The following is a 24,442-nucleotide window of genomic DNA, read 5'->3' on the forward strand; positions in this document are numbered from 1 at the left end:
TGTGTCTACCTGCATTGTTCAGTGTTCTACCTGAGATTTGTGTAGAGAGTCAGTGCAGGTGGGGCTAAAGGGCAGGATTCCACGCTATTAAGCTTAGTTACGACACTGACCTCTGACCAGCCCAAGGTCAGACTTAAACACCACCAGCCGAGTCCTGAGCAAAGGCTGCACGCTGTGGCTACAAATAACCGCACTTACACAAGTATTTAAAGACTAAATGATTAGAAATGAAGTTTAAGACCAACTTACTTCATCCCTGGACACGGAGTTGATTTCTGCAGCCAGGGACTCTGAGATGGACGTTGTATAAAGGCTCTTTGCTCCCAAGATACTCAGGTTGATTATCTGCCCGTTCAGCTCATCGTTCTGCTCCTTTAGATTTCGGTTGTCCTGGAACGAGAGACAAAGGGTTAATGAAGATCCCATGGGTGGCCCGGGAGGGGGGGTCGAGAGCACAAGGGGGAGGGGAGGGGAGGGGGGCCAAGAGCCCTGGGGAAGCGGAGGTGAGAGCAATGGGTGAATGCCGACACCGTGGGCCCACCAGAGTGCCAGCTACCCGTACCTGCTTGAGGCGTTTGATCTCATGCTCCAGCTCGGCTTCGCGGTTGCGGCTGTTGTACTCCTGCAGCCCGATGCTGCTGGATCGGCCCCGTAGCCTCTCCGCCTCCAGTTTGAAAAGCTGCAGCTGCTCCAGTTGCTTGCGCAGATCTTCGATGAGCTGTGGGCAGAGAGAGAGATGGGTCACAAAGGGTCTGGGCCAGGGTGAGGCAGAGCAGGATGGCAACCGCTCCACCAGCCAGGAACCTCTGCTGCTCAAACCCACACTCTCCAGCTCATTCAAACTGCTAGAGACAGAGGTTTTTGTTCCCAAACACCAAGTGCTGGAGGAACTCAGTAGGTCAGGCAGCATCTGTGGAAGGAATGAACAGGCAACGTTTTGGGTGCAGACCCTTTCGAAACCTTCAGACTTTTGTCCGGTGTGGTTGAGAATGGGAGAAGGGACTCAGGTGCCTCACCTCTTGAGTGGTTTCCTTCTCCTTCTGGAATTGGTATTTCTTGTGCCAGAGTTTATCTGACAGCTTCTGGTTGTTCTCCTGCTCCTCCTTCAGCTTCTGCATCAGATCATCCATTTCATCCAAGAGCTTCCGCTTGTCCTGAAACAGTAACGCCTCGGTATCAGCCCCACATAGACCCCTCCCCAATCATAACACCATGCGTAAACCCCTCCCCAATTACCCTCGATAACCGCACCCTGCATAGACCCCTCCCCAATCACCCATCTCCCCCTCCACAAAGTGTATGTCCTGCCCCCTTCACGCCCATAACCGCCCCTCGGCATTTGCCACAGGTAAGCCCCCATCTCCAGCACAACCCACACTCCTCTGGGATCACGGGCAAGAGGTCAGATCTCTCAGCAGTGGGAGTTCAATCAACAGTCAGCAATGCAGGTAGGACACAATTAATTTAATTTAGTTAAATAAATGTGGAATTAAAAGGGTTCAGAAAAGATTTACGAGGATGTTGCCAGGACTAGAATGTGAACTAGGGAGAGTAGGGAGAGGTAGAGTAGGCTGGGTCTCTATGCCATGGACCGCAGGAGGATGAGGGGTGATCTTATAGAGGTGTACAAAATCATGAGGAATAGATCTGGTAGATGCACAGAGTCTCTTGCCCAGAGTAGAGGAATCGAGGACCAGAGGACATAGGATGAAGGTGAGGGGTAAAAGATTTAATAGGAATCCGAAGGGTAACTTTTTCACACAAAGGGTGGTGGGTGAATGGGACAAGCTGCCAGAGGAGGTAGTTGAGGCTGGGGCTATCCCATCGTTTAAGAAACAGACAGGTACATGGATAGGACAGGTTTATAGACAATAGACAATAGGTGCAGGAGTCGGCCATTCGAGCCAGCACCACCATTCAATGTGATTATGGCTGATCATTCTCAATCAGTACCCCGTTCCTGCCTTCTCCCCAAGGAGGGATTTGGACCAAGCACAGGCAAGTGGGACTAGTGTAGCTGGGACATTGTTGGCCAGTGTAGGCAAGTTGGGCCGAAGGACCCGTTTCCACACTCTATGACTAAAGCAGCAACATCAGTAATAGCTATTGAATGTTTTCAAATGGCAGTTCTAATGTTTTTCGGTGAATGGAATCCTATTAAAGATTGGGCCTTCATGAGCCCATGACACACAGGAAGGAAATGGAGCAGATTATTAACAGCCTCTGAAATGGTGCGTGAAGCTTTACACCAGCACCGGCGTCCCGTCAATAACTAATAACTTGCAGTGCTTGCTAGTGTACCAGTGACAGTGGTCAGCCAGGCAGTACACAGGGTTAAAGCCAGCATCAGCAATAGAACCGGACCAATGGGTAAGTTAAGTGACTATCGCCGTGCTTGGACAGAGCAAGGGAAGTGAATCTGTACCTCCTCCAGCCGCTCCGTGTTGGCCCGCAGGCAGGGAATGCACGCCCGCAGCTCGCTGTTCTCCTCGTCCAGCTGTTGCAACCTGCGTGCAGACAGATGCACCAAGCGTCACTTCCTGTTGTGTTCATTCTTGGGACCTCCGAGCCCACCCACCATTCACCGCACTGTCTCTGGAACTGATGCACTACAATGCTGGGAACTATATTCTGCACCCTGTATCTACCCTTAGTTCTATGTATTGTACACCAGTGTGACCTGACTGTATGTATAGTATATCTGATCTGTTTGGATAGCATATAACAAAGCTTTTCACTGTACCTCAGTACACATGATAATAATAAACCTAAACCTCAATGACAAGCGGCAAGACTCAACATTAACACAGGCCCAACTCTAGCCCAAGTACAAGGATTGAACAATTTACTGACTTGTGTCGTTGCTTCTGCTGTTCGGGCAAAGTCCGATTCTCAGTGACAGCATCATGATGCACAACACTGGCCCTTATTAACCTGCAGGCAACCTGGGCAAGTCCAAATAAGCTTCAATGCAAAAAGCATCGACAATGTGTATGGTGGTGGCAATGGGTGGGTGGTGAGAGTGGGAGAGAACATCAGGGAGACAGACTCTCCAACCCTTCTATCTAATCATGGTTGCTCTTTCCAGGTCTTGTCCAGGTTGTTCATGGCCATCAATTCCCCAGACATTTACCCATCTCCTCTTTAAATACTCCAACCTCCACTCTGGGAGAACAAATGCCAGAGTTTCAGATGATCATCTCCTTATCTTGTAAACATCCCCTTATCTAAAACCCTCCCAGCATTGGAAGCATCACATCCACCCCATCATGCTCCCTCAGGGTCCTGCATCTTCCAATAGAATTATCCTTCTAAACACCAAAGAATACAGACCCAGCTTTTCCAGCAACTTGTCAAGGACATTCCCACCGAACTGCTTCCAATGCTGCTAGATCCTCTCTGAAATAAGGGGACAGAGCTGTACCCAGTGCTCCAAGTGTGGCTTCACCAACACCCTGCACAATTGTAAAGATACAGTAAGCCTCCAGTAATCCGCTATCAGCTTTCGCAAATCCCAAGGTTTTGGATGTAGGAACATATGCAAGAACAGAACATTTCACTTTCTGGGCAATTTATTTAATTTGGCATCATGGTCAGCACAGGCATTGTGGGCTGAAGGGCCTGTTCCTGTGCTGTTAATGGCTGGTGCCACTCACTGCTAATCTCCAGCCTGGGCTTGCATCCTATGCTGCACAGTGGCGCAGTGGTAGAGTTGCTGCCTTACAGCGCCAGATACCCAGGTTCGATCCCGACTACAGGAGCTGTCTGTATGTTCGCAAGAACGAGTTTGTATGTTCTTCCTATGACTGCTTGGGTTTTCTCCGGGTGCTCCGGTTTCCTCCCACACTCCAAAGACGCACAGGTTTGTAGATTAATTGGCTTCGGTCAAATTGTAAATTGTCACTGGTGTGTAGGATAGTGCTAGTGTACGGGGTGACCACTGGTTGGCACGGACTCGGTAGGCCGAAGGGCCTGTTTCCACGCTGTATCTCTAAAGTCTAAAGTGAAGAACAGGGCTCCTCCTCCGTTCGCCCCCAGGGTGAGCTCTGCCACCTCTGCAGGAGAGCTGGAGGAAGGTATGATACAGGCCCTCGAACGGTTAATACACGGGCGGTTACCTGGTGTGTAGATTCTCCATCTCGATCACTTGCTCCCTCTCCACCTTGCTCAGAACATCTTTCTGCTTCTTGTTTTCCTCCAGTAACAACTCTTCAGACCTGTTCTCCTGCTCTTTTAGCTGCTCTTCCAAAGCATTGGCCCTGTTTGGAGATGGTCAGAGAATGAGCTGCGCTGCTCCCACCCACAGAGGAGCCTCTGCGCTCACCAGCCCCACGCTGCATTATTATTAGCAACAACTTTCAGCAAGACCTTTTACAGACTCTCAGGCTCGCCAGATCTGCCCCTGGACGGGGGAGAGCACAGCTGAACCAAGCCACCCGCTTGTTTTAACTCACTTACCAGACCTTTAAACTAAGAGTGGTTTGGGGTGGCATCACCAGTGAGCGAGCAACTTAAATGAGCTGGAAATGCGAGGTACAAGGGTAAATATAGTCATAGAGTGATAGTGTGGAAACAGACCCTTTGGCCCAACTTGCCCACAGCAGATCAGCTCTCCACCCCCTGCAAGGTGACATTGTAAAATGTAAGTTAATCCCTTGCACCAATGCAGTCAATACGGTAGAGGGCAGTGATGGAGTGGGTCAGTGGCTCCCACCACACCCATCCCCCAGGGGCTCCAGCACACACACCCCCACGGGGGTCTCCTGGCAAGCGCCGCCCTTACACCAGGAATGGAGACACACCATCCCCCAGGGCTCCAGCTGCACCCCCACGACACTAGGCCTCTCTACTGCCCCCACCCCCACGGCCTCTCCCACCCCCCTCGGACCTCCCACCGCCTCTTCCCCTCCCACCGCCCTCTCCCACCCCCCAACCTCCCCAGGCTCCCACCACCCCTCCTCATCCGCCCCAGGGCTCACACCTATGCACCAGTTGCAGGTTCTCTTGTTTCAGGCGGTTGTGCACCTCTCCGTTGGCCATGTTCTCCTGTTCCAGCTCTGTCACTCGTTTCTCCAGGAATATCACCTGCCCGCCAGACAGAAGGAAAGACAGACAACGTGAGGCTGGTCCCCGAGAGCAGGGGGCCAGGTAAGGACCTGGCCGAGGTGTGTCCCTGTCCCTCTGCCCAGCCCCAGTACCAGACACACCGAGGGCCCACAGCAGCTGCAGACCTTGGCCGCCCCGGCCCAGCCATATGGAGCATGGGCAGCACCGGGACGCCAGCTACTGTGGGAGAGCCAGCACTCAGCAGGTCCAGAGTACGGGCTGTGAACAGGCCTGGTCTCAAGCCAACTCCAACCAATCATGTACACCACAGGAACAGGCCCTTTGGCGCACAAAGTCTGTGCTGAACATGTCAGTTAAACTAATCTCCTCAGCCCGCACATGACCCATATCCTGCCATTCCTTGCCTATCCATATGCTTATCTAAAAGCATCTTAAATGCCACTATCGTATCTCCACCACCACCCCTAGCAGCGTGCTCCAGGCACCCACCACCGTCTAAAAATATTGCCCCACGCAAACCCTTTAAACTTTCCCCCTCTCACCTCAAAGCTGTGCCTTCTAGTCATTGACATTTCCACCCTGGGAAAAGGTTCTGACTGTCTACGATATCTATGCCTCAATTTTATTCATTGCTATCAGGTGTTCCAGAGAAAACAAACACTCAAAGTAGCAATAACTTTGTTGCCGCCAGAAACGTGACTCCTGTGTGTACTACTATTACACTACAACCGTTGCACTTTGTACTCATCTCTGATTGTGCTTATCTATAGTATGACTTTACTGGATTGCATGCAAAACAAAAAAATTCAGTGTCTAGGTACGTGTGACAACCCTCACAACATTCAAACACAAAGCCTGCTTGAGAAGCTGAAGCCTGTGTTAAAGGGGAAGGCTGACCTGGTCTGAGAGGTCGGCAGGTAGCTGGTCCAAGGTGCTGGTGGACAGGTCCTCCATGCTGTCGCTGCTGGCTGTGTTGTTCTGCTGGAGGTGCCTGCAATCAGAGGATGTAGTCAGCACGGCGGCCAATGTAGCTTCACACAGCTGGGAGCACAGTGCAAGCACTCTTTATGTTGGAGATGCCCGGGTGAGAGGTTGGGCAGGCCGTGCCAGGCACACCACACCACTGTCAGCTTGGGCAAGTTCAATACAACTATGTCTGAATCAGCCAACCACACATCTCTCTGCAGGAGCCACCTCCCATCACATAAACTCTGAGCAAAGCAGTTCCCAGTAATCACACCAGGAGGCAGCAGAGAGCAACTGGAGGAACTCAGCGGGTCGGGCAACATCCGAGGAGGGAATGGACAGCTGACGTTTCACATTAAAACCCCACATCTGGACTGGATGAAGAGCCTCAGCCCAAAAGATCAAAAGTCCGTTTCCCTCCACAGATGCTGACTAACCATTTGAGTTCTTCCAGCTGCTCTTCTGTTGCTGCTACAGGTTCCAGCATCTGGAGGCTCGTGCTCAGATTCAGGATGTGCATGTCTCTCGCCAATGGATGGATTCCAGCATCAAGCTAACCCCATGGCTCAATCTGGCCACGTACATCAAAGAACGTAGTACAGTACAGGCACTTCAGTCTATCAGGTCTGTGCCGATCATGATATCATCTGCCTGCACACAATCTAGATCCCTCCATTCACTGTCTGTTCAAACAACTGCTTAAAGCCTCTTAAAAGTGCTACCATATCTCCCTCCATCACCACCACCAGTGCAGTCCTGTCACCCATCACTGAAAAAAAATCACTCTGCACATCTCCTTTAAACTTCCCTTTAACTGTAAAACTGTGTCCCCATATTTTACATAGCTACCCTTCGAAAAGGACCAACCATCTACCCCACAATTTTATATACTTCTATCAGGTCTCTTCTCAGACTCCAGAGAAAACAATCCAAGTTTTCCCAACCTCTCCTTATAACTAATACACTCAATCTAGGCAGTATTCTGGTAAATGTGCTCTCTCTAAAGCCTCCACATCAACCAGAACCACACACAATACTCCAAATGCAGCCTAACGGAAGTTTTTCAAAAGCTGCAACATGCCATCCAGACTCTTGTACTCAATGCTCTGGCTGATACACAGATACATAGACAATAGGTGCAGGAGGAGACATTCAGCCCTTCGAGCCAGCACCGCCATTCAATGTGATCATGGCTGATCATCCAATCAGTACCCTGTTCCTGCCTTCTCCCCATACCCCTTGATTCCGCTAGCCCCAAGAGCTCCATCTAAATCTCTTGAATGCATCCAGTGAATCGGATTCCACTACCCTCTGATGCAGAGAATTCCACAAATTCACAACTCTGTGTGAAAAAAGTTTTTCCTCATCTCAGTTCTAAATGGCCTACCCCTTATTGTTAAACTGTGGCCCCTGGTTTAGACTCCCCAACATTGGGAACATGTTTCCTGCATCTAACGTGTCCAATCCCTTAATAATTTTATGTTTCCAAAAGAGTCCCTCTCATCCATCTAAATTCCAGTGAATACAAGCCCAGTCGCTCCATTCTTTCATCATATGACAGTCCCGTCATCCCAGGAATGAACCTTGTGAACCAATGCTGCACTCCCTCAATAGCAAGAATGTCCTTCCTCAAATTAGGAGACCAAAACTGCACACAATACTCCAGATGTGGTCTCACCAAGGCCCTGCACAACTGCAGAAGGACCTCTTTGCTCCTATACTCAACTCCTCTCGTTAAGAAGGCCATCATGGCATTAGCCTTCTTCACTGATGAAGGCAAGCATACAATATACTTTCTTTACCACTTTATCTATTTATGTTACCACCTACAGGGAGTTGTAGACTTGGACACCAAGATCCCTCTGCAAAAATTATTGCCATTAACTGTATACTTTCCTCTTGAATTTGACCTCCCAAAGTGTTACACACCCCACTTTTCTGGATTAAACTCCATCTGCCATTTTCTGCCCACACCTGTAACTGACCTGTATGCTTTGACAATCTTCTTGGACCACAACTCTACCAAGTTACTAATCAAACAGTTCCTACACGACTCTTGCTGGATGGAGTACTCGAGTCCCGTCCACTACATTTGGCTGAAGGTTTCTGCACAACAGGACCTTGCTGCCACCATGTCACAGCGAGCAGTTTGAAAGTCTATGCGGGGTTTGGGACTGACACGCTGAGCTGACTCAGACACGTGCAGAGTACCCAGTCACTCTCTCAGAGCGGCTCAACCCCAAGCAAAAACAGACACCCTCCATCCTGCAACTGGCCACACCGCCTTCAGCAGCTGCTGGAGATCAGAGCCACACCGAGCCTCCCTTCCCCACTGTAGCAGCAACACGTGCCTGCCAAGGTGCTCCAGCACACTGCTCCTTGACCGCCAATCACCCCTCTCGCCCAAAGCCCATGGAAACCTTTAGAGACAGCCCGACATGAAACTTGCCCCTCCAGACCCGTTCACCACTTACCGAGCCACCTTCTTGCTGCCCAGTCTCATGATGGGGCTGAAAGCAGAAAAACAGGATGTGGAATCAGGAAAATTAGACAATCAGGGAAAGCAGGAAACTGGAAAATTCATAGTCCTGTGCTAATTAACTACTCCGAACAGAACAGTCAGTTTGTAGAGCGAAATTGGATGGTTCTGCGGTCGAGGAAAAGGGTATTGACCCATAACGTCACCCATTCCTTCTCACCAGAGATGCTGCCTGTCCCGCTGAGTTACTCCAGGTTTTTATGTCCATCTTCGGGGACAGCGACACGACAGCTCAGTCTGGTACATCATTGTGCATTTGTAGGGCGCTACATGCAAAGTGCGCTGCCTACACACACCCTCAGCAAAGTGCGCCTTGTGCTCTCAGGACAGTGTGACTTTGCCAGCATTGCAGCAAGAACTGCTGTCAACCGGAGTCAACAAGCCACTCCAGCTCTGCCCAGCCTGTGCAGGCTGTGTCCAAAGCCAGCCCAATGCCAATAGTAATACCTCACAGCCTCCCTCCACCTTCCCCTCCCCCAGCAGAAAAACATTGAAGCAGGAAATCCTCCACAGATAAGTGGGCTCTGACCTTGTGATTGGAGAAGTTTTCCTTTCCTTCTGCTCCCACTACATAATCCACAGTTACCATTAGAGTTACTCCCACATAAAGTCCGGAACTGCCGGGTGAGGCAAATCTGCTTGCTTTACATCCCAGTTTGTTATGAAAAGGGGGGTTGATTTTCTTGAAATACAAGATAAAGGGGCTTGACAAGTTAGATAGAGATGTGTTCACTAGTGGAAGACTCTGATGAAAGGAAAGTTTCAAGATTAGGAGACAGTCTATAAAACTGAAGCACAAAGGAATCGCTTATCACAGAGGATGGTACTGCTCTGGGTTTCTCTGCCTCAGTTGTGGAAGCCCAGACATTAGAAATATTTAAGCTGGAGGTGAATGACTTTGATAGGTGGAGGAATTAAGGGCCATTGGTAATTGGCACAAAGCAATGCTCATGCCAACATAGATCAGCCAGCAACATATTAGATGAATGGACGGGCTCGAGGGGCCGAATGGCCCACTCTTGCTCTCATTGACCATGTTCAATACCCATGGTGTGCTCAAAGATCAGGCCCCGAGCTAGTGAGCAGATGTTTGGTGCTGGTGGTGATAGTCTCCTGGAATCAGGGAGGTGTTGGAGGGGATGGGGGGGGATGATCAGAATTACAGTATTTAATGGCTGCTAATCATGAGACAAAAACCCCATTAACAGCCTACCTTGAACACTGGAGTGAAATATTTGCAGCGCGGCGATATCCCTGGGACTCAAGTGGGATAGGGTGGTTAGGGGCAGCACAGTGCCACAGCAGTAGAGTTGCTGCCTCACAGCACTAGAGACCTGTGTTTAATCCTGACTATGGGTGCTGTTTGTATGGAGTTTATACATTCGCTGTGACCGCGAGGGATTTCTCCGAGTGCTCCGATTTCCTCCCACATTCCAAAGTCCAGGTTAATTGGCTTCAGTAAAGGTTGTAAATTGTCCCTAGTGCATAGGATAGTGCTAGTGTATGGGATCGCTGGTTAGTACGGTGGGTCGAAGGGCCTGTTTCTGCGTTGTATCTCTAAACTAAACTAGCACCAATAATCCCCTGACCACCAGTTACTTCAAAACCATCTTCCATTCTCAAACTGCAGAATGTGGTTCACAAAATCCAGCCAGTTGCTGCCTGATGCCAATTGCACCACCAGGTCCCATGGCAACTGCACAGAAGCACAACTCTTCATGAACTGTGTAGGAAGGCACTGCAGATGCTGGTTTAAACAAAATGCTGGAGTAACACAGCGGGACAGGCAGCATCTCTGGAGAGAAGGAATGGTGACATTTCTCCAGAGATGCAGCCCGTTCCGGTAAGTTACTCCATCATTTTGTGTCTATCTTCATGAACTGCCCTGGTAACAGCACAACACATCCGTCCCCAGCAGGGGGCAGGTTTGCTCAGATTTACTGACAAAGCACAATGCACTGCGACTGATGGGAGTGCACCCACTGCACTGCAATCTGACCAGACACCCCAGACTCATCATGACATGCCCAGTAGCCAACTAGCCTGGCCACAGCTGTCCCAAACGTTCACTCCATTATTGACAATTGGGTTCATAACATGAATATTATTCTGCTCAAACACTGTGCTCCTTTCACACCCAGCTTAATTGTACCTTCCAGAGAACATACAAGGGTGACGTTTCAGGTCGGGACCCTTATGCAATCTGAAGAGCCCCAACCCAAAATATCACCTATCCATGTTCTCCAGAGATGCTGACTGGCCTGCTGAGCTCCCCCAGCACTGTGTATCTTGCTTTGTAAACCAGCACTTGCAGTTCCTTGTGTGCACTAATTATACCCTTCATTGCCCCGCCACACTGACCTTTCTCATCCTGCTGAATCATCACCCTGTGTGCAGCTATCAGTGCGGTGCACAAAAGCCTGTTCAAATAAATTAAAGCACCTGCAGATTGGTGCTGTACCAGCAAGGGGAAAGCAAGCAATTTTCAAGCATCAGAAGCAGATTGTGACACGCGGTGACTCAGGGATGAAGTTAGAAGTAGAGAGGGAGTGCAGTATGCAATCACAATGGCTTCATTTTGTACCAGCATCCCAGCCACAAGAGTACGATTAAGACTGACAAACATCCTATGCACAGAGTTCACAAACTTGTGCATTCCAGATTAGGTCAACTGTTCACAGTTGGAGATTATTTTATCCATAACTAACCATAAAGTTACTTTTTCATGTTTTGCTGACTCAACACCCAATGGTCAGTTTTAGAACTCTGTGTCAAAACAGCAAATATCTAGAACAGAAGTCCTTGAAAATTTACATAAATCGTGTAAAAAGTACAGAAGAATACAAAAATGGCAAAATGTTAGAGCTTTTAGATAACACGAGACACAGATGTTAAATATTAATAAAATCTAGGGAAGGATTTCATGCAATCTATGAGCTGCTTATTGTACTTAGAACAGTGCAGCATGGAAACAGGCCCTTCACCCCACAATGTCTGGACTGAACATGATGCCAAGCCCAAATCTTATCTGCCTGCAAATAATCTCTCTCCATTGCCTGCATATCCATGCACCTATCCAAGAGTCTATTAAACGCCACCATCATATCTGTCAGAACAACCACCCCAAGCAACGCTGCAAACAGGCACCCAATACAGGACGGATGTGGAGGCTTTGGAAAGGGTGCAGAGGAGGTTTATCAGAATGATGCCTGGTATAGGGCATGTTAGCTGTGGGTAGAGGTTGGACACATTTGGATTGTTTGCTCTGGTTGTAGGGAGACGTTATAGAAGTATACAAAGTTAAGAGAGGCATAGACAGGGAAGACAGTCTGAACCTTTTGGATAAAACAAATACTAGAGGGCATAGTTTTAAGGTGGGAAGGCCAAAATTTAAATATGCGCGAGGCAAGTTTTTAAAATATCGGACAGTGGTGGGTGCCTGGAACACGCTGCTGGGGATGGTTGTTGAGGCAGATGTGATAGTAGCGTTTAAGAGACTTTTTGTTTCGGCACATGGATATGCAAGGAATGGAGGGATAAGGATCACGTGTAGACAGATAGAACATCTGTGCTGAACAAAGCCTATGTAATGCACTCTCAAATACCTAGAGTCAAAGTCGTACAGTATGGAAACAGGCCCTTCAGCCCAACTTACCCATGCCGAACAATATACCCCATCTGATCTAATCCCACATTCCTCTCAACATTTCCCGTCCTTGTACTAGGCCAAACATCTTTTAAATGTACCTACCTCAACTACCTTCTGTGGCAGCCTGCTCCATACACCCACCATCCACTGAAACGGTTGCCCCTCAGGTTCCTACTAAATTTTTCCCTTCTCCCCTCTTCACTAAATAGTTTCCTCATTTGCTCAGGATTGGTTTCCTCACGCATTACAGTAGTGTAGCAAGGCACCAGTTGCCACACCAATAAGGAGACAACATTGCTGGTGATGAACTTCCAGAGACAGAACCTCACCTCAACCATTACGAGGTTGCTTTTAATTACGGCCTGCGGCACACAACACTGCCTTGGCATTTCCTAGCACAATTATTAACCTCTTATTAGCACAGGCATCAGATGGTAACAACTTCACCCACAAGCTCAGGCAGCAAACCACATTCTAACCACCTTTGGTTTGGTTCCATAACATGCAAAGTTTCTACCTCGAAAACGACAAAGGATCACCCACAAATCAGGAAAACCCCAACCAAAAGCAAGGCAGAACCATGCAGTTACCTATTCATTTCAAGACAGCTGATGCGAGCAGAGAGATCTTCCAGACGATTGATTTGTTTATGACATTGGGTGCAGTAAAACTCCAGCATCTCTTCCCCAATGATACTTTGTAAAGTTGAAGTAAAATGATCACTGGAAAATCAGAGGGGGCAGTTGGGTGATTAAAGAGAATCTATTGATCCCAAGGACACATTTCAGAAGTGATTGGGATGCAGAAATTACATGGCAAAGGTTTGCAGATGAAACATGCTACTGAGGAAATTACATAAGATAGATCTACCCAACTTCTATGCCCAAACGTTCCATTCTGTTAAATAATTCCCTTTTTTTAGAGACAAGAAGAAACAGTCACTCACTTTGCAAGAAAACAGCATCTATGACTGAAACATCCAAAGACCAGTGTCATTCACACAGATCACTCGCTTGAAGCCAACAACCAACACTCGACGTTCAGAGACAACGAGGTGTTGCAGCAACTACAAGATTAGTTCTCCACGGTCTGATCACATGTTAAGAGATCCCCCGCCCCAGCAATTGCATGCAGCCACATTCACCAGCAGGACCTTACCTGGGACAAAGCAACGCCGAGCGGTTTAAGTGGCCATTGATGCTTATGCTTCCATCCTGACAGAAACTGCTTGATGCAAAGTCATTCTCGCTGCTTTCTCCGTAATCTTCAAAGTGCTCCTCGGTGCTGAGGGGGGAAATGCTGGAGCTTAGACGTTATGCTGAAGGGTCCTAGCACCAGGAAATACCACGATACAAGATTTCAGAGAAAATTGAAGCTTTCCATGCGCCTTTCCAAAAGTATTGTTGCTCTTCCACTTTCAAGATGGTATTCCTCATCCTGAAGAAACTACTGCATGAGGCCATCACCCCTACACCTGCCTCTCCCTGGGTGAAAATAATGAGGCCACAATTTACTCGTTCAGTGCATTAAACGGTCTGCAGATACCTTCCATCCCTATCCAGTTCTGATGGATCATTAAACAATGATGGCAGCTCCATGATTATTCTTAATCTCCATGAACATCCTCATCCTCAGATGGCGAGGTCAGCATGGAATGACCAGGGAAAACAAGCGTTTGCAGCCAATTTCAGATGGAGGAGGAAGCAGAGACTGTTGAGACAGTCTGTTGGACTGGGTAACGTTGAGTTGGTGCTGAAGACAATCATCTCGGGGCATACTGCACATTGAACCAAACCACCCACAGACAGCTACTGCAACTACAACTCTCAATTGTAAAATGTCATCAACTGACAGTGCAGCAGCACTTGCACAATGCTCAGCTTCGTTTGCCATGACTTGCGATTCTGATCTCACATACCTTGTCCAAACAAGTTTAGAACCTTTCTTCCTCCCCCCCCCCCCCCGGGTGGAAATGACGAAGACTAGAAGGCTTAGCTTTAAGGTGGGTACAAAGCGAATTTACAGAAAACTCTGCTTTAAGTGTCGAATAGGTCAGGAGGACACATTATTGGCAACAATGCTGAATACAAGATTCAACTGGGTGGGAAGAAAGAGTTTAAAGGAGCTGTGCAGGATAAGTTTTGTTTTAGGGCAATGGGTGCCTGGAATCCACTGCCAGGGGTGGTGGTCGTGGCAGCAGCGGCAGATACAATAGTGTTTAAAAGGCTTTTTAGATAGACACATAAATATGCTGGGAATGGAGAGTTATGGATCACTTGCAGGCAGAGGAGATTAGTTTATCTTGGCATAGACTTCTGCACAGACATTGTGGGCCGAAGGGCCTGTTCCTGTGCTGTACTGTTCTATGTTCTAATTACTCCCCTGATTTAAAGAATACTAATTACACTCACAGTATTATTTCACTCCAAATAAAACAATTCTTTCACTGAAGCCAATTAACTGCAGAATTGTTAAAGATGATAGAAAATACCAATCTGATTGAGCAGCTCCCTGGTGACAGCTCCCTGTATGACTCCCAATGTGCCGTCCTGCCTCAGCGGAGGTACACCGCGTTGACTTTTCAAATGTCTCCAGCCATTTCATGTCAAGCATGTAGTCCAGCCTCCCTTCACTCCATCCAGTTCCCACACTCCGAGTTCTCCCACACTGTACAGAGCTACATTGTGTACAGCTCGGCTCCAGTGCACAGCACCTGGTGCTGGAAAACTGCCTAGTTTATCCCTGGCTTATACCTGCTGACTTGAGAAAGCCAGTTAACAGCAAGTTAACACCAGTTGCTCGTTTACTTTCTACCAGAGGTTTACTTCCATTGAAGGCCATATACTCACTTAGAGCTACTTGTGTAGGAAAAAAACCCTGCAGATGCTGGTTTAAATCAAAGAAAGACACAAAATGCTGGTTTAACTCAGCGGGTCAGGCAGCATCTCGGGAGAGAAGGAATGGGCGACGTTTCGGGTCGAGACCTTTCTTCAGACTGATGTCAGGGGAGAGGGCGGGACAAAGATAGGATGTAGTCGGAGACAAGAAGACTAGTGGGAGAACTGGGAAGGGGGAGGGGATAGAGAGGGGAAGCAGGGACTACCTGAAGTTTAAGTCAATGTTCATACCGCTGGGGTGTAAACTGCCCAAGTGAAATATGAGGTGCTATTCCTCCAATTTGCACTGGGCCTCACTCTGACAATGGGGGGGGGGGGGGGGGGGGGGGGGGGGGGGGGCAGGACAGAAAGGTCAGATTGGGAATGGGATGGGGAGTTGAAGTGCTGAGCCACTGGGAGATCAGGTTGGTTGAGACGGACTGAGCGGAGTTGTTGAGCGAAACAATCACCGAGCCTGCGCTTGGTCTCGCCGATGTAGAGAAGTTGATTTCTGGAACAACAGATACAATAGATGAGGTTGGAGGAGGTGCAGGTGAACCTCTGCCTCACCTGGAAAGACTGTTTGGGTCCTTGGATGGAGTCGAGGGGGGAAGGTAAAGGGACAGGTGTTGCATCTCCTGCGGTTGCAGAGGAAAGTACCTGGGGAGGGGGTGGTTTGGGTGGGAAGGGACGAGTGGACCAGGGTGTTTCGGAGGGAACGGTCTCTGCGGAAAGGAGAAAGGGGTGGAGATGGGAAGATGTGGCTAGTAGTGGGATCCCGTTGGAGGTGGTGGAAATGTTGGAGGATAATTTGTTATATGCAATGGCTGATGGGGTGGAAGGTGAGGACAAGGGGGACCGCATCCTTGTTACGAATGGGGGGGGGGGGGAGCAAGAGCGGAGCTGCGGGATATTGAGGAGACCCTAGTGAGAGCCTCCTCTATAATGGAAGAGGGGAACCCCTGTTTCCTAAAGAATGAGGACATCTCCGATGCCCTGGTATGGAACACCTCATCCTGGGGGCAGATGCAGTGTAGATGGAGGAATTGGAAGTAGGGGGATAGAGTTTTTACAGGAAACAGGGTGGGAACAAGTGTAGTCAAGATAGCTATGGGAGTCAGTGGGTTTGTAGTAGATGTCGGAAACTAGTCACCTGTGATGGAGATGGTGAGATCCAGATACGGTAGGATGGTCCAAGTATATTTAAAAGCAGGATGGAAATTAGTGGTGAAATATTTACCACTAATTTCCATCCTGCTCTTAAATATACTTGGACAATCTCCCTACCGTTTCTGGATCTCACCATCTCAATAGACAATAGACAATAGGTGCAGGAGTAGCCCATTCGGCCCTTCGAGCCAGCACCGCCATTCAATGTGATCATGGCTGATCATTCACAATCAGTACCCCATTCCTGCCTTCTCCCCATACCCCCTGACTCTGCTATCTTTAAGAGTATCCAGCTCTCTCTTGAAAGTATCCAGAGAATTTGCCTCCACTGCCTTCTGAGGCAGAGAATTCCACCGATTTACAACTCTGACTGAAAAAGTTTTCCTCATCTCCGTTCTAAATGGCCTACCCCTTATTCTTAAACTGCGACCCCTGGTTCTGGACTCCTCCAACATTGAGAACATGTTTCCTGCCTCGAGTGTGTCCAATCCCTTAATAATCTTATATGTTTCAATTAGATCCCCTCTCTTCCATCTAAATTCCAGTGTATACAAGCCTAGTCGCTCCAGTCTTTCAACATACGACAGTCCCGCCATTCCGGGAATTAACCTAGTGAACCTATGCTGCACGCCCTCAATAGCAAGAATATCCTTCCTCAAATTTGGAGACCAAAACTGCACACAGTACTCCAGGTGCGGTCTCACTAGGGCCCTATACAACTGCAGAAGGACCTCTTTGCTCCTATACTCAACTCCTCTTGTTATGACGGCCAACATTCCATTGGCTTTCTCCACTGCCTGCTGTACCTGCATGCTTCCTTTCAGTGATTGATGCACTAGGACACCCAGATCTCGTTGTACGTCCCCTTTTCCTAACTTGACACCATTCAGATAATAATCTGCTTTCCTATTCTTACCACCAAAGTGGATAACCTCACACTTATCCACATTAAACTGCATCTGGCTTGCATCTGCCCACTCACACAACCTGTCCAAGTCACCCTGCAATCTCATAGCATCCTCCTCACAGTTCACACTGCCACCCAGCTTTGTGTCATCTGCAAATTTGCTAATGTTACTTTTAATCCCTTCATCCAAGTCATTAATGTATATTGTAAATAGCTGCGGTCCCAGCACCGAGCCTTGCGCTACCCCACTAGTCACTGCCTGCCATTCTGAAAGGGACCCATTTATCCCCACTCTTTGCTTTCTGTCTGCCAACCAATTTTCTATCCATGTCAGTACCCCACTCCCAATACCATGTGCTCTAATTTTGCCCACTAATGTCCTATGTGGGACCTTGTCGAAGGCGATCACAGTAGACAGACTAGTGACCGACATCAACTACAAATGGGAGTTCCCCTCTTCCATTATTGATGAGGCTCTCACTAGGAACTCAATACCCCACAGCTCCGCTCTTGCTCCCCGTCCCCCCATTCATAACAAGGATAGAGTCCCCTTTATCCTCACCTTCCACCCTATCAGCCGTCGTATACAAGAAATTATCCTCCAACATTTCCACCACCTCCAACGGGATCCCGCTACTGGCCACATCTTCCCATCTCCACCCCTTTCTGCTTTCCGCAGAGACCGTTCCCTCCGAAACCCCCTGGTCCACTCGTCCCTTCCCACCCAAACCACCCCCTCCCCAGGTACTTTTCCCTGCAACCGCAGGGGATGCAACACCTGTCCCTTTACCTTCCCCCCGCGACTCCATCCAAGGACCCAAACAGTCTTTCCAGGTGAGGCAGAGGTTCACCTGCACCTCCTCCAACCTCATCTATTGTATCCACTGTTCCAGATGTCAACTTCTCTACATCAGCAAGACCAAGCGCAGGCTCGGCGATCATTTCGCTCAACACCTCCGCTCAGTCCGTCTCAACCAACCTGATCTCCCGGTGACTCAACACTTCAACTCATCCTCCCATTCCCAATCTGCCCTTTCTGTCCTGGGCCTCCTCCAATGTCAGAGTGAGGCCCAGCGCAAATTGGAAGAACAGCACCTCATATTTCGCTTGGGCAGTTTACACCCCAGTGGTATGAACATTGAGTTCTCTAACTTCAGGTAGTCCCAGTTTCTCCTCTCTATCCTCTCCCCTTTCCCAGTTCTCCCTCTAGTCTTCCTGTCTCCGACTACATCCTATCTTTGTCCCGCCCCCTGCCCTGACATCAGTCTGAAGAAGGGCCTCAACTTGAAATGTCACCCATTCCTTCTCTCCCAGGATGCTGCCTGACCCGCTGAGTTAAACCAGCATTTTGTGTTTCACTTAGAGCTACTGGTTAGTCAAGTTTTTATTAAAAGGCACTGGCAAGTTACAGCCTGCAACTTGTAAATATACATCCTTGCACATTGTACATTGATACATCTTGCAGCAAGGGGAAGCAATGCAAGGGCAGGACTTGATATAGTTATTAGCTTTTCTTTCACTGAAGATTAAGGCAAGTACCTTCTTTGCCATACTGAACAGGGACATTTCAGACCGATCCTTTAGAGGCACACTGATCTTATCCTGGAAACATAACACCAACTTAATTCAGTGGCTTTGCTGCTTCAAAGCTGGTGAACACAATCACTCTGAGAAGGGGACTTTCTACAAATGCTTTTTTACAGGAAATAGGAACCTCAAACTTCCTTTTACAGCCAAAGTATTTGTATGGATTCCTCAATGTGAAATTGTATCTCACCACCATCAAGTTCCCATGGAGTGGACTCTATTCCAGGACAATGGGGGTAGGAGGTTTAAACCATTACCTGCACTCCATAATCAAGACAAACCCACTGTATAATGTTTGCAGCTGGTGCATGCATATAGGGCCATTCAGAACAAAAGCACCAAATTGCAGGCCATACTGATTTCTTCACAGTATGGCCTGTAATGTCTGTGCCGACCAAAATGCCAAATTAAACTAACTCCATTTGCCTGCACATGATTCGTATCTCTCCATTTCCTGCATGTTAACCTGCCCGCCTAAATACCTCTTGAACGCCAAGATAATATCTGCTTCCCCAACTTCCCACAGCAGTTAATTCTAGGCACCTACCTTTGTGGTTAAATAAAACTTGCCACAAGCATCTCCATTAACTAACCTTCGAGTATTTAATATTTCTATGAAAACAAATTCAGACTGTCTTCGACCCTATCTATGCCCCTCAATTTTATAAACTTCTCAGGTCTCCTCTCAGCATCTGACACGCCAGGGAAAACAATCCAAGTTTGTCCAACCTCTCCTATTAGCTCGTATTTTTTAATCCAGGGAGCATCCTGGTAAACCACTTCTGCACCTTCTCCAAAGCCTCAATATGTAAGGAGGGAACTAGAATTGTACATAATACTAACACACAAGTGTAAACTAACCAAAATTTTATAAAGCTGCAATGTGATAGCTTTTACATTCAATAAACTAACTAATGAAAGCAAAAATTCCATATGCTTTCTTTACCACTCTATATACTTGTATTGCCACTTTCAGGAAACCATGGACTTTTGGACCTCAAGATCTCTGTATAATCAATGCTCCCAAGGGTCCTGTCATTAACTATACTATATCCAAGATGGCACCGAAGCCAGGCAACTTTGCGTGCTGATCCCAGAAGTGGATTTGCTATCATTACAAATCGCTCCACTCTTATAAATCTTTATTTCAACAGCAGCATTTCTTACACTATGTCCTTTATCCTGTATCTGTACACTGAACGGATTGATTGTTATCATACATACTCTTTTTGCCAACTAAACTACACCTTCCCTTACATTTTACCTCCCAAAGTACAACCCCTCAATTATCCACCATCCTCCATTTCAGCCCATATCTGCAACCGATTTACATCCTGTTGCATATTTGACACTTTCACTATCCACAAGTCGAGCACTTTCGTGCTATCTGCAAACTTGCTCGTCAGCCCACCCTACCTTTTTGTCTAAGTAATGTATATAATCAGAGGTCCAAGCACTGATCCCAGCAGAATACCAATGGTCACAGCTCTCCCGTCATGGTTGTTCTTCCCCAATTAGAAACACATTGCTATTCCTTCATTGCCTACACTGCCATTTCAAGAGGCCATTTGCAGACTGGGGAGGCTTTGCATAGTATCCCAAACGGCCCATCAACTGATCAAACGTGGCAGAGCTTGCAGTTCCCATTGAGGACTCTTCAGTTACCTCTGAACCCATGGAGGTGGAGTGCCAGCAAGTCATTCTTATCCCCAACGGAAGAGGAATATGGTAAGTCGATTTGCATTTGGTCAGTGGTTCCCCTAACAGATTGGTGGCAATGCTAGTGGTTAGACTCAGATAGTCAATGCCTTACACTCAATGTTGGGTCTTGTCCAAATGTTGTTTAGGTTTTGCTGTTTGTAATATTGAACAGGAGGTTGCAAATGGAATTAAATATTGTAGAATCATTGGCAAACCTCACCATTGCCAGCCTTCCAATAGACAATAGGTGCAGGAGTAGGCTATTCGGCCCCTCGAACCAGCACCGCCATTCAATGTGATCATGGCTGATCATTCTCAATCAGTACCCCGTTCCTGCCTTCTCCCCATACCCCCTGACTCCGCTATCCTTAAGAGCTCTATCTAGCTCCAGACAATGTTCCAGAAACATTGCTATTGAGGGCGTGCAGCGTAGGTTTACTAGGTTAATTCCCGGAATGGCGGGACTATCATATGTTGAAAGACTGGAGCGACTAGGCTTGTATACACTGGAATTTAGAAGGATGAGAGGAGATCTTATCGAAACGTATAAGATTATTAAGGGGTTGGACACGTTAGAGGCAGGAAACATGTTCCCAATGTTGGGGGAGTCCAGAACAAGGGGCCACAGTTTAAGAATAAGGGGTAGGCCATTTAGAACTGAGATGAGGAAAATCTTTTTCAGTCAGAGAGTTGTGAATCTGTGGAATTCTCTGCCTCAGAAGGCAGTGGAGGCCAATTCTCTGAATGCATTCAAGAGGGAGCTGGATAGAGCTCTTAAGGATAGTGGAGTCAGGGGGTATGGGGAGAAGGTAGGAACGGGGTACTGATTGAGAATGATCAGCCATGATCACATTGAATGGCGGTGCTGGCTCGAAGGGCCGAATGGCCGCCTCCTGCACCTATTGTCTATTGTCTAGAAACAAGTAGATTTATCTTCAACAACCATATTCATCCTTTATGGGAAATATGACTCCAGACGGTGAAGCATCTCTTCCTTGCTATTTAACAATTATTTTAAACCAGGGATCCTACAGGCCCACTTTGATGTTAAAGTCCGGCACTCAATTCACATCTAGAGTCCTGTGCTTTTGTCTATGTTTGAACCAAGGCCGCAATCGAGGCCTGGAACCACACATCCTCACAAAACCTTCCCACTCATGATTTAAATGTTTTTTCTTGTTAACTTTTTTAATCAATAGACTGAGCTATTGGAACATCCGATTCGGTTAAACTCCAAGGAACACTGTGGTACTGTGTGCAGCTTATCAGAATGTCACTCAATAAGTCAACCACTGGCATGTCTGGTTTCCCCGATCCAGACTGTGTAAACATTGCTTTGCACCATGGACCATCAGATGGGGTATCCCATCTCACGCTGCAGTCACAGCAGTGCAGATCTCACACCACACTGTTTATCTATCAACTCTACTCAACCAAATGTTTTGAAAAGCTAGTCTTTCTAGTTTCAGAGTTCCCCACTTATTGGAAGAGTCCCCTCTGCTGCAGGAGATAGATACAAGGGAGACTTGCATCTAAAGTAAAATGGCGAGTACTTGGCACCACCCATTTAGGAAGTCTGCTCCAAACGTTGGCCCTTGCAAAACAAATATATTGTGGTGCACTGCATCCTATTTGAAAACCCTTCAGTTTCAGAAGGAAATCACAGGCTTCATGTTGGGACACAGGGGTGGTGTGGCGAGGGCACTTAAGATACTGCAGTACCAATTCATACCCATAGGAGGCACTGCAGGCCCCACAAGCATCTCATCCCATGGAGCCTCTGAAAATTACCATGTCGTTGGTCAAACAAGCACAACAGCCAGGCGTGATCCTGATTTACAGGAGAGGGACACTCAACACTAATTTAAATGACAGAACAAAGTGAACAATCCTCGCACTTACTTCATGGTCCCATTAAACAGAACAGTGTGTTCTGAATCTTCAGGTGTATCTGTGAACTCGGAGTTTATGGTGGCGTCTATGGCACTGTCAGTTTCCAACTCATCGTGTGCTCCTTGGTGAACCAGGGTACCCGTGTCCTCGTCTGTGAACGTCTCACACTCACTGTAGGTACTCTCAGAGCCCATGTAAGCACTGTCTGTCACTTCGTTAGTCTGAAAACAGAGCAAGTTAATGTTAGACTGCACAGCACTGAAAGATAAGTGTAAGACATCACCTTAGCAACAAATACCACAGCATAAGTGCACAATAAGTTTAGAAACACTGAGGGAGTCAAAGGAATAGTTCAACCAGTACGCTGCGTGTTTACAACCAGTAATCAGTGTTGTCCTTGCAATGGGATAACAAGCCTCAAGTAGCCACTAGAACAGAAAACATCCGCTTTTTAAGCCTTCTGCTGTATCTCAGTACATGTGACATTAATAAACTAAACCAAAAACAACTCAACAGGGTAGTCCGGAACACAGGTACTCATGCCGGCTACACCGCGCACACAATCAACCAATGACTCATTAAGCACTGTCGACATGTAACCAAAACAGCCCAGAATTTAAGTTAGGTTTGACCTTACTGGTGCAAGTTCCCCAATAAATAAATCACAGCTAATAAGGATCACGCTGCCCACAGCTTGATCATTGCCACCAGTCTCAAAACGGGGCCCAACTGTTCCAACAGTTTACATCAGCAGTCTGAAGTCGCCGAACATGACACCAAATGTCCTCACTGGCAAGCCACCCTCTTGCCGTGAGCATTGGGATTTTTTTTAAAAAAGGGCTTGCAGGAAGCAGGTTACACAACCTGTCAATTCAACCGTTGCTAGGACAACTCAACACTACATGTTTAAGCTGAGCCAGCTGGTGAATCACCTTGTGCAACACAGTGTTGATGCTCCAAACTCTCAGGTTTCCAAAACCCATCGAGTGAAACAAGCAAAAATAATTGCCTGAAAGCCATCTCATCTCCCAAAAGGCGCCCAGCCTTGGGTCATTGCTGTCCTGAGCGGGTGTTGATTTGGGCTTCTGATCTCTCCACTTCGGCTTACACCTACAGCAAGAGTAACAAGAGGCACCTCCCACCCCACCAATCAAAGAGGACCTTCCCCACAAGGTACCAGCACACAAGATCAGTGGCATCACAATCCCAGCATTACATGGACACCCTGGCCAAGTGATGCCCCCACAACTGGCAACACAGCCCATCTCTCACTCTTTGCACGCTCAGTGCCTTCATTATTACTTTGGCCATCATTTAATCTCATAGTACAGCTAAGGCCCTTCGGTCCACGATGTCTGTGCAAACCATAACACCAATTTAAACTGCACAGCTGCCTGCACTTGGTCCATGTCCGTCACCTGCCTGTTCATATGTCCATCTAAATGCCTCCTAAATGTTATCTTATCTTATTTCCACCACCACCTCCCCAGGCTGCTCATTCCAGGCACCTTCCACCGTGCAATACAAAAATGTGTCACATATATCTTTAAATTTTCCCAATCTCAAACTGATACCCTCCAGTATATTAGACAATTCCATACCGTGATAAAGCCTGAGAATTTTGCCTGACCCTTCCTTTTGTAATTTCATACACTTTTATCAACCACGGATGTTCCAGAGAAAACAATCTAAATTTGTCCACTCTCCCCTTAAAGCCAGTATCCCCTAATCCAGGCAGCATTCTGGTGACCCTCTTCTGTACCCTCTTCACATCCTTCCTGTAATGGAGCAATCAGAACTGCATGCAATCCTGCAAATGCAGGCACACCCAAGCTCTTATACAGCTGTAACAAGCACCCAACTCTTAGATTTATAGATGACTAAATACCGGTATGTTTACAAACAAGACTTCCAGTTCTTCCAGGTTGCCCTCCGTTCAATTAGAAGTTTTTAAAAACAATTCAATTTTTGGCCCAATTCATCTAATACAAATGTCCAGACCCAATGCATGACTGCTTCCATCTAATCAAGGAAATGGAAGGTAGAGAAACATAGAAAATAGGTGCAGGAGTAGGCCATTCGGCCCT

General features: G+C 47.6%; 1 protein-coding gene across 4 annotated transcripts in view; it reads right to left on the reverse strand.

The window, feature by feature from the left end:
* The window catches only part of rab11fip3 (RAB11 family interacting protein 3 (class II)), a 77,159-nt gene that overhangs the window by 3,000 nt on the left and 49,717 nt on the right, over positions 1-24,442 (reverse strand). For 3 of the 4 annotated variants that reach the window (XM_078417951.1, XM_078417949.1, XM_078417952.1), the window contains 11 exons: positions 22,365-22,576; positions 13,380-13,505; positions 12,812-12,943; positions 8,508-8,543; positions 5,965-6,058; positions 4,982-5,085; positions 4,119-4,259; positions 2,426-2,507; positions 1,017-1,154; positions 563-718; positions 250-390 (listed from right to left, as the gene is read on the reverse strand). In XM_078417951.1, the coding sequence (XP_078274077.1) occupies positions 250-390; positions 563-718; positions 1,017-1,154; positions 2,426-2,507; positions 4,119-4,259; positions 4,982-5,085; positions 5,965-6,058; positions 8,508-8,543; positions 12,812-12,943; positions 13,380-13,505; positions 22,365-22,576 (1,362 nt within the window). The remainder of the gene's footprint in view (positions 1-249; positions 391-562; positions 719-1,016; positions 1,155-2,425; positions 2,508-4,118; positions 4,260-4,981; positions 5,086-5,964; positions 6,059-8,507; positions 8,544-12,811; positions 12,944-13,379; positions 13,506-22,364; positions 22,577-24,442) is intronic. The other variant, XM_078417950.1, reaches the window with a different exon arrangement.

The sequence above is a fragment of the Rhinoraja longicauda genome, chromosome 21 (assembly GCF_053455715.1).
Source record: "Rhinoraja longicauda isolate Sanriku21f chromosome 21, sRhiLon1.1, whole genome shotgun sequence".
NCBI classification, from domain to species: domain Eukaryota; kingdom Metazoa; phylum Chordata; class Chondrichthyes; order Rajiformes; family Arhynchobatidae; genus Rhinoraja; species Rhinoraja longicauda.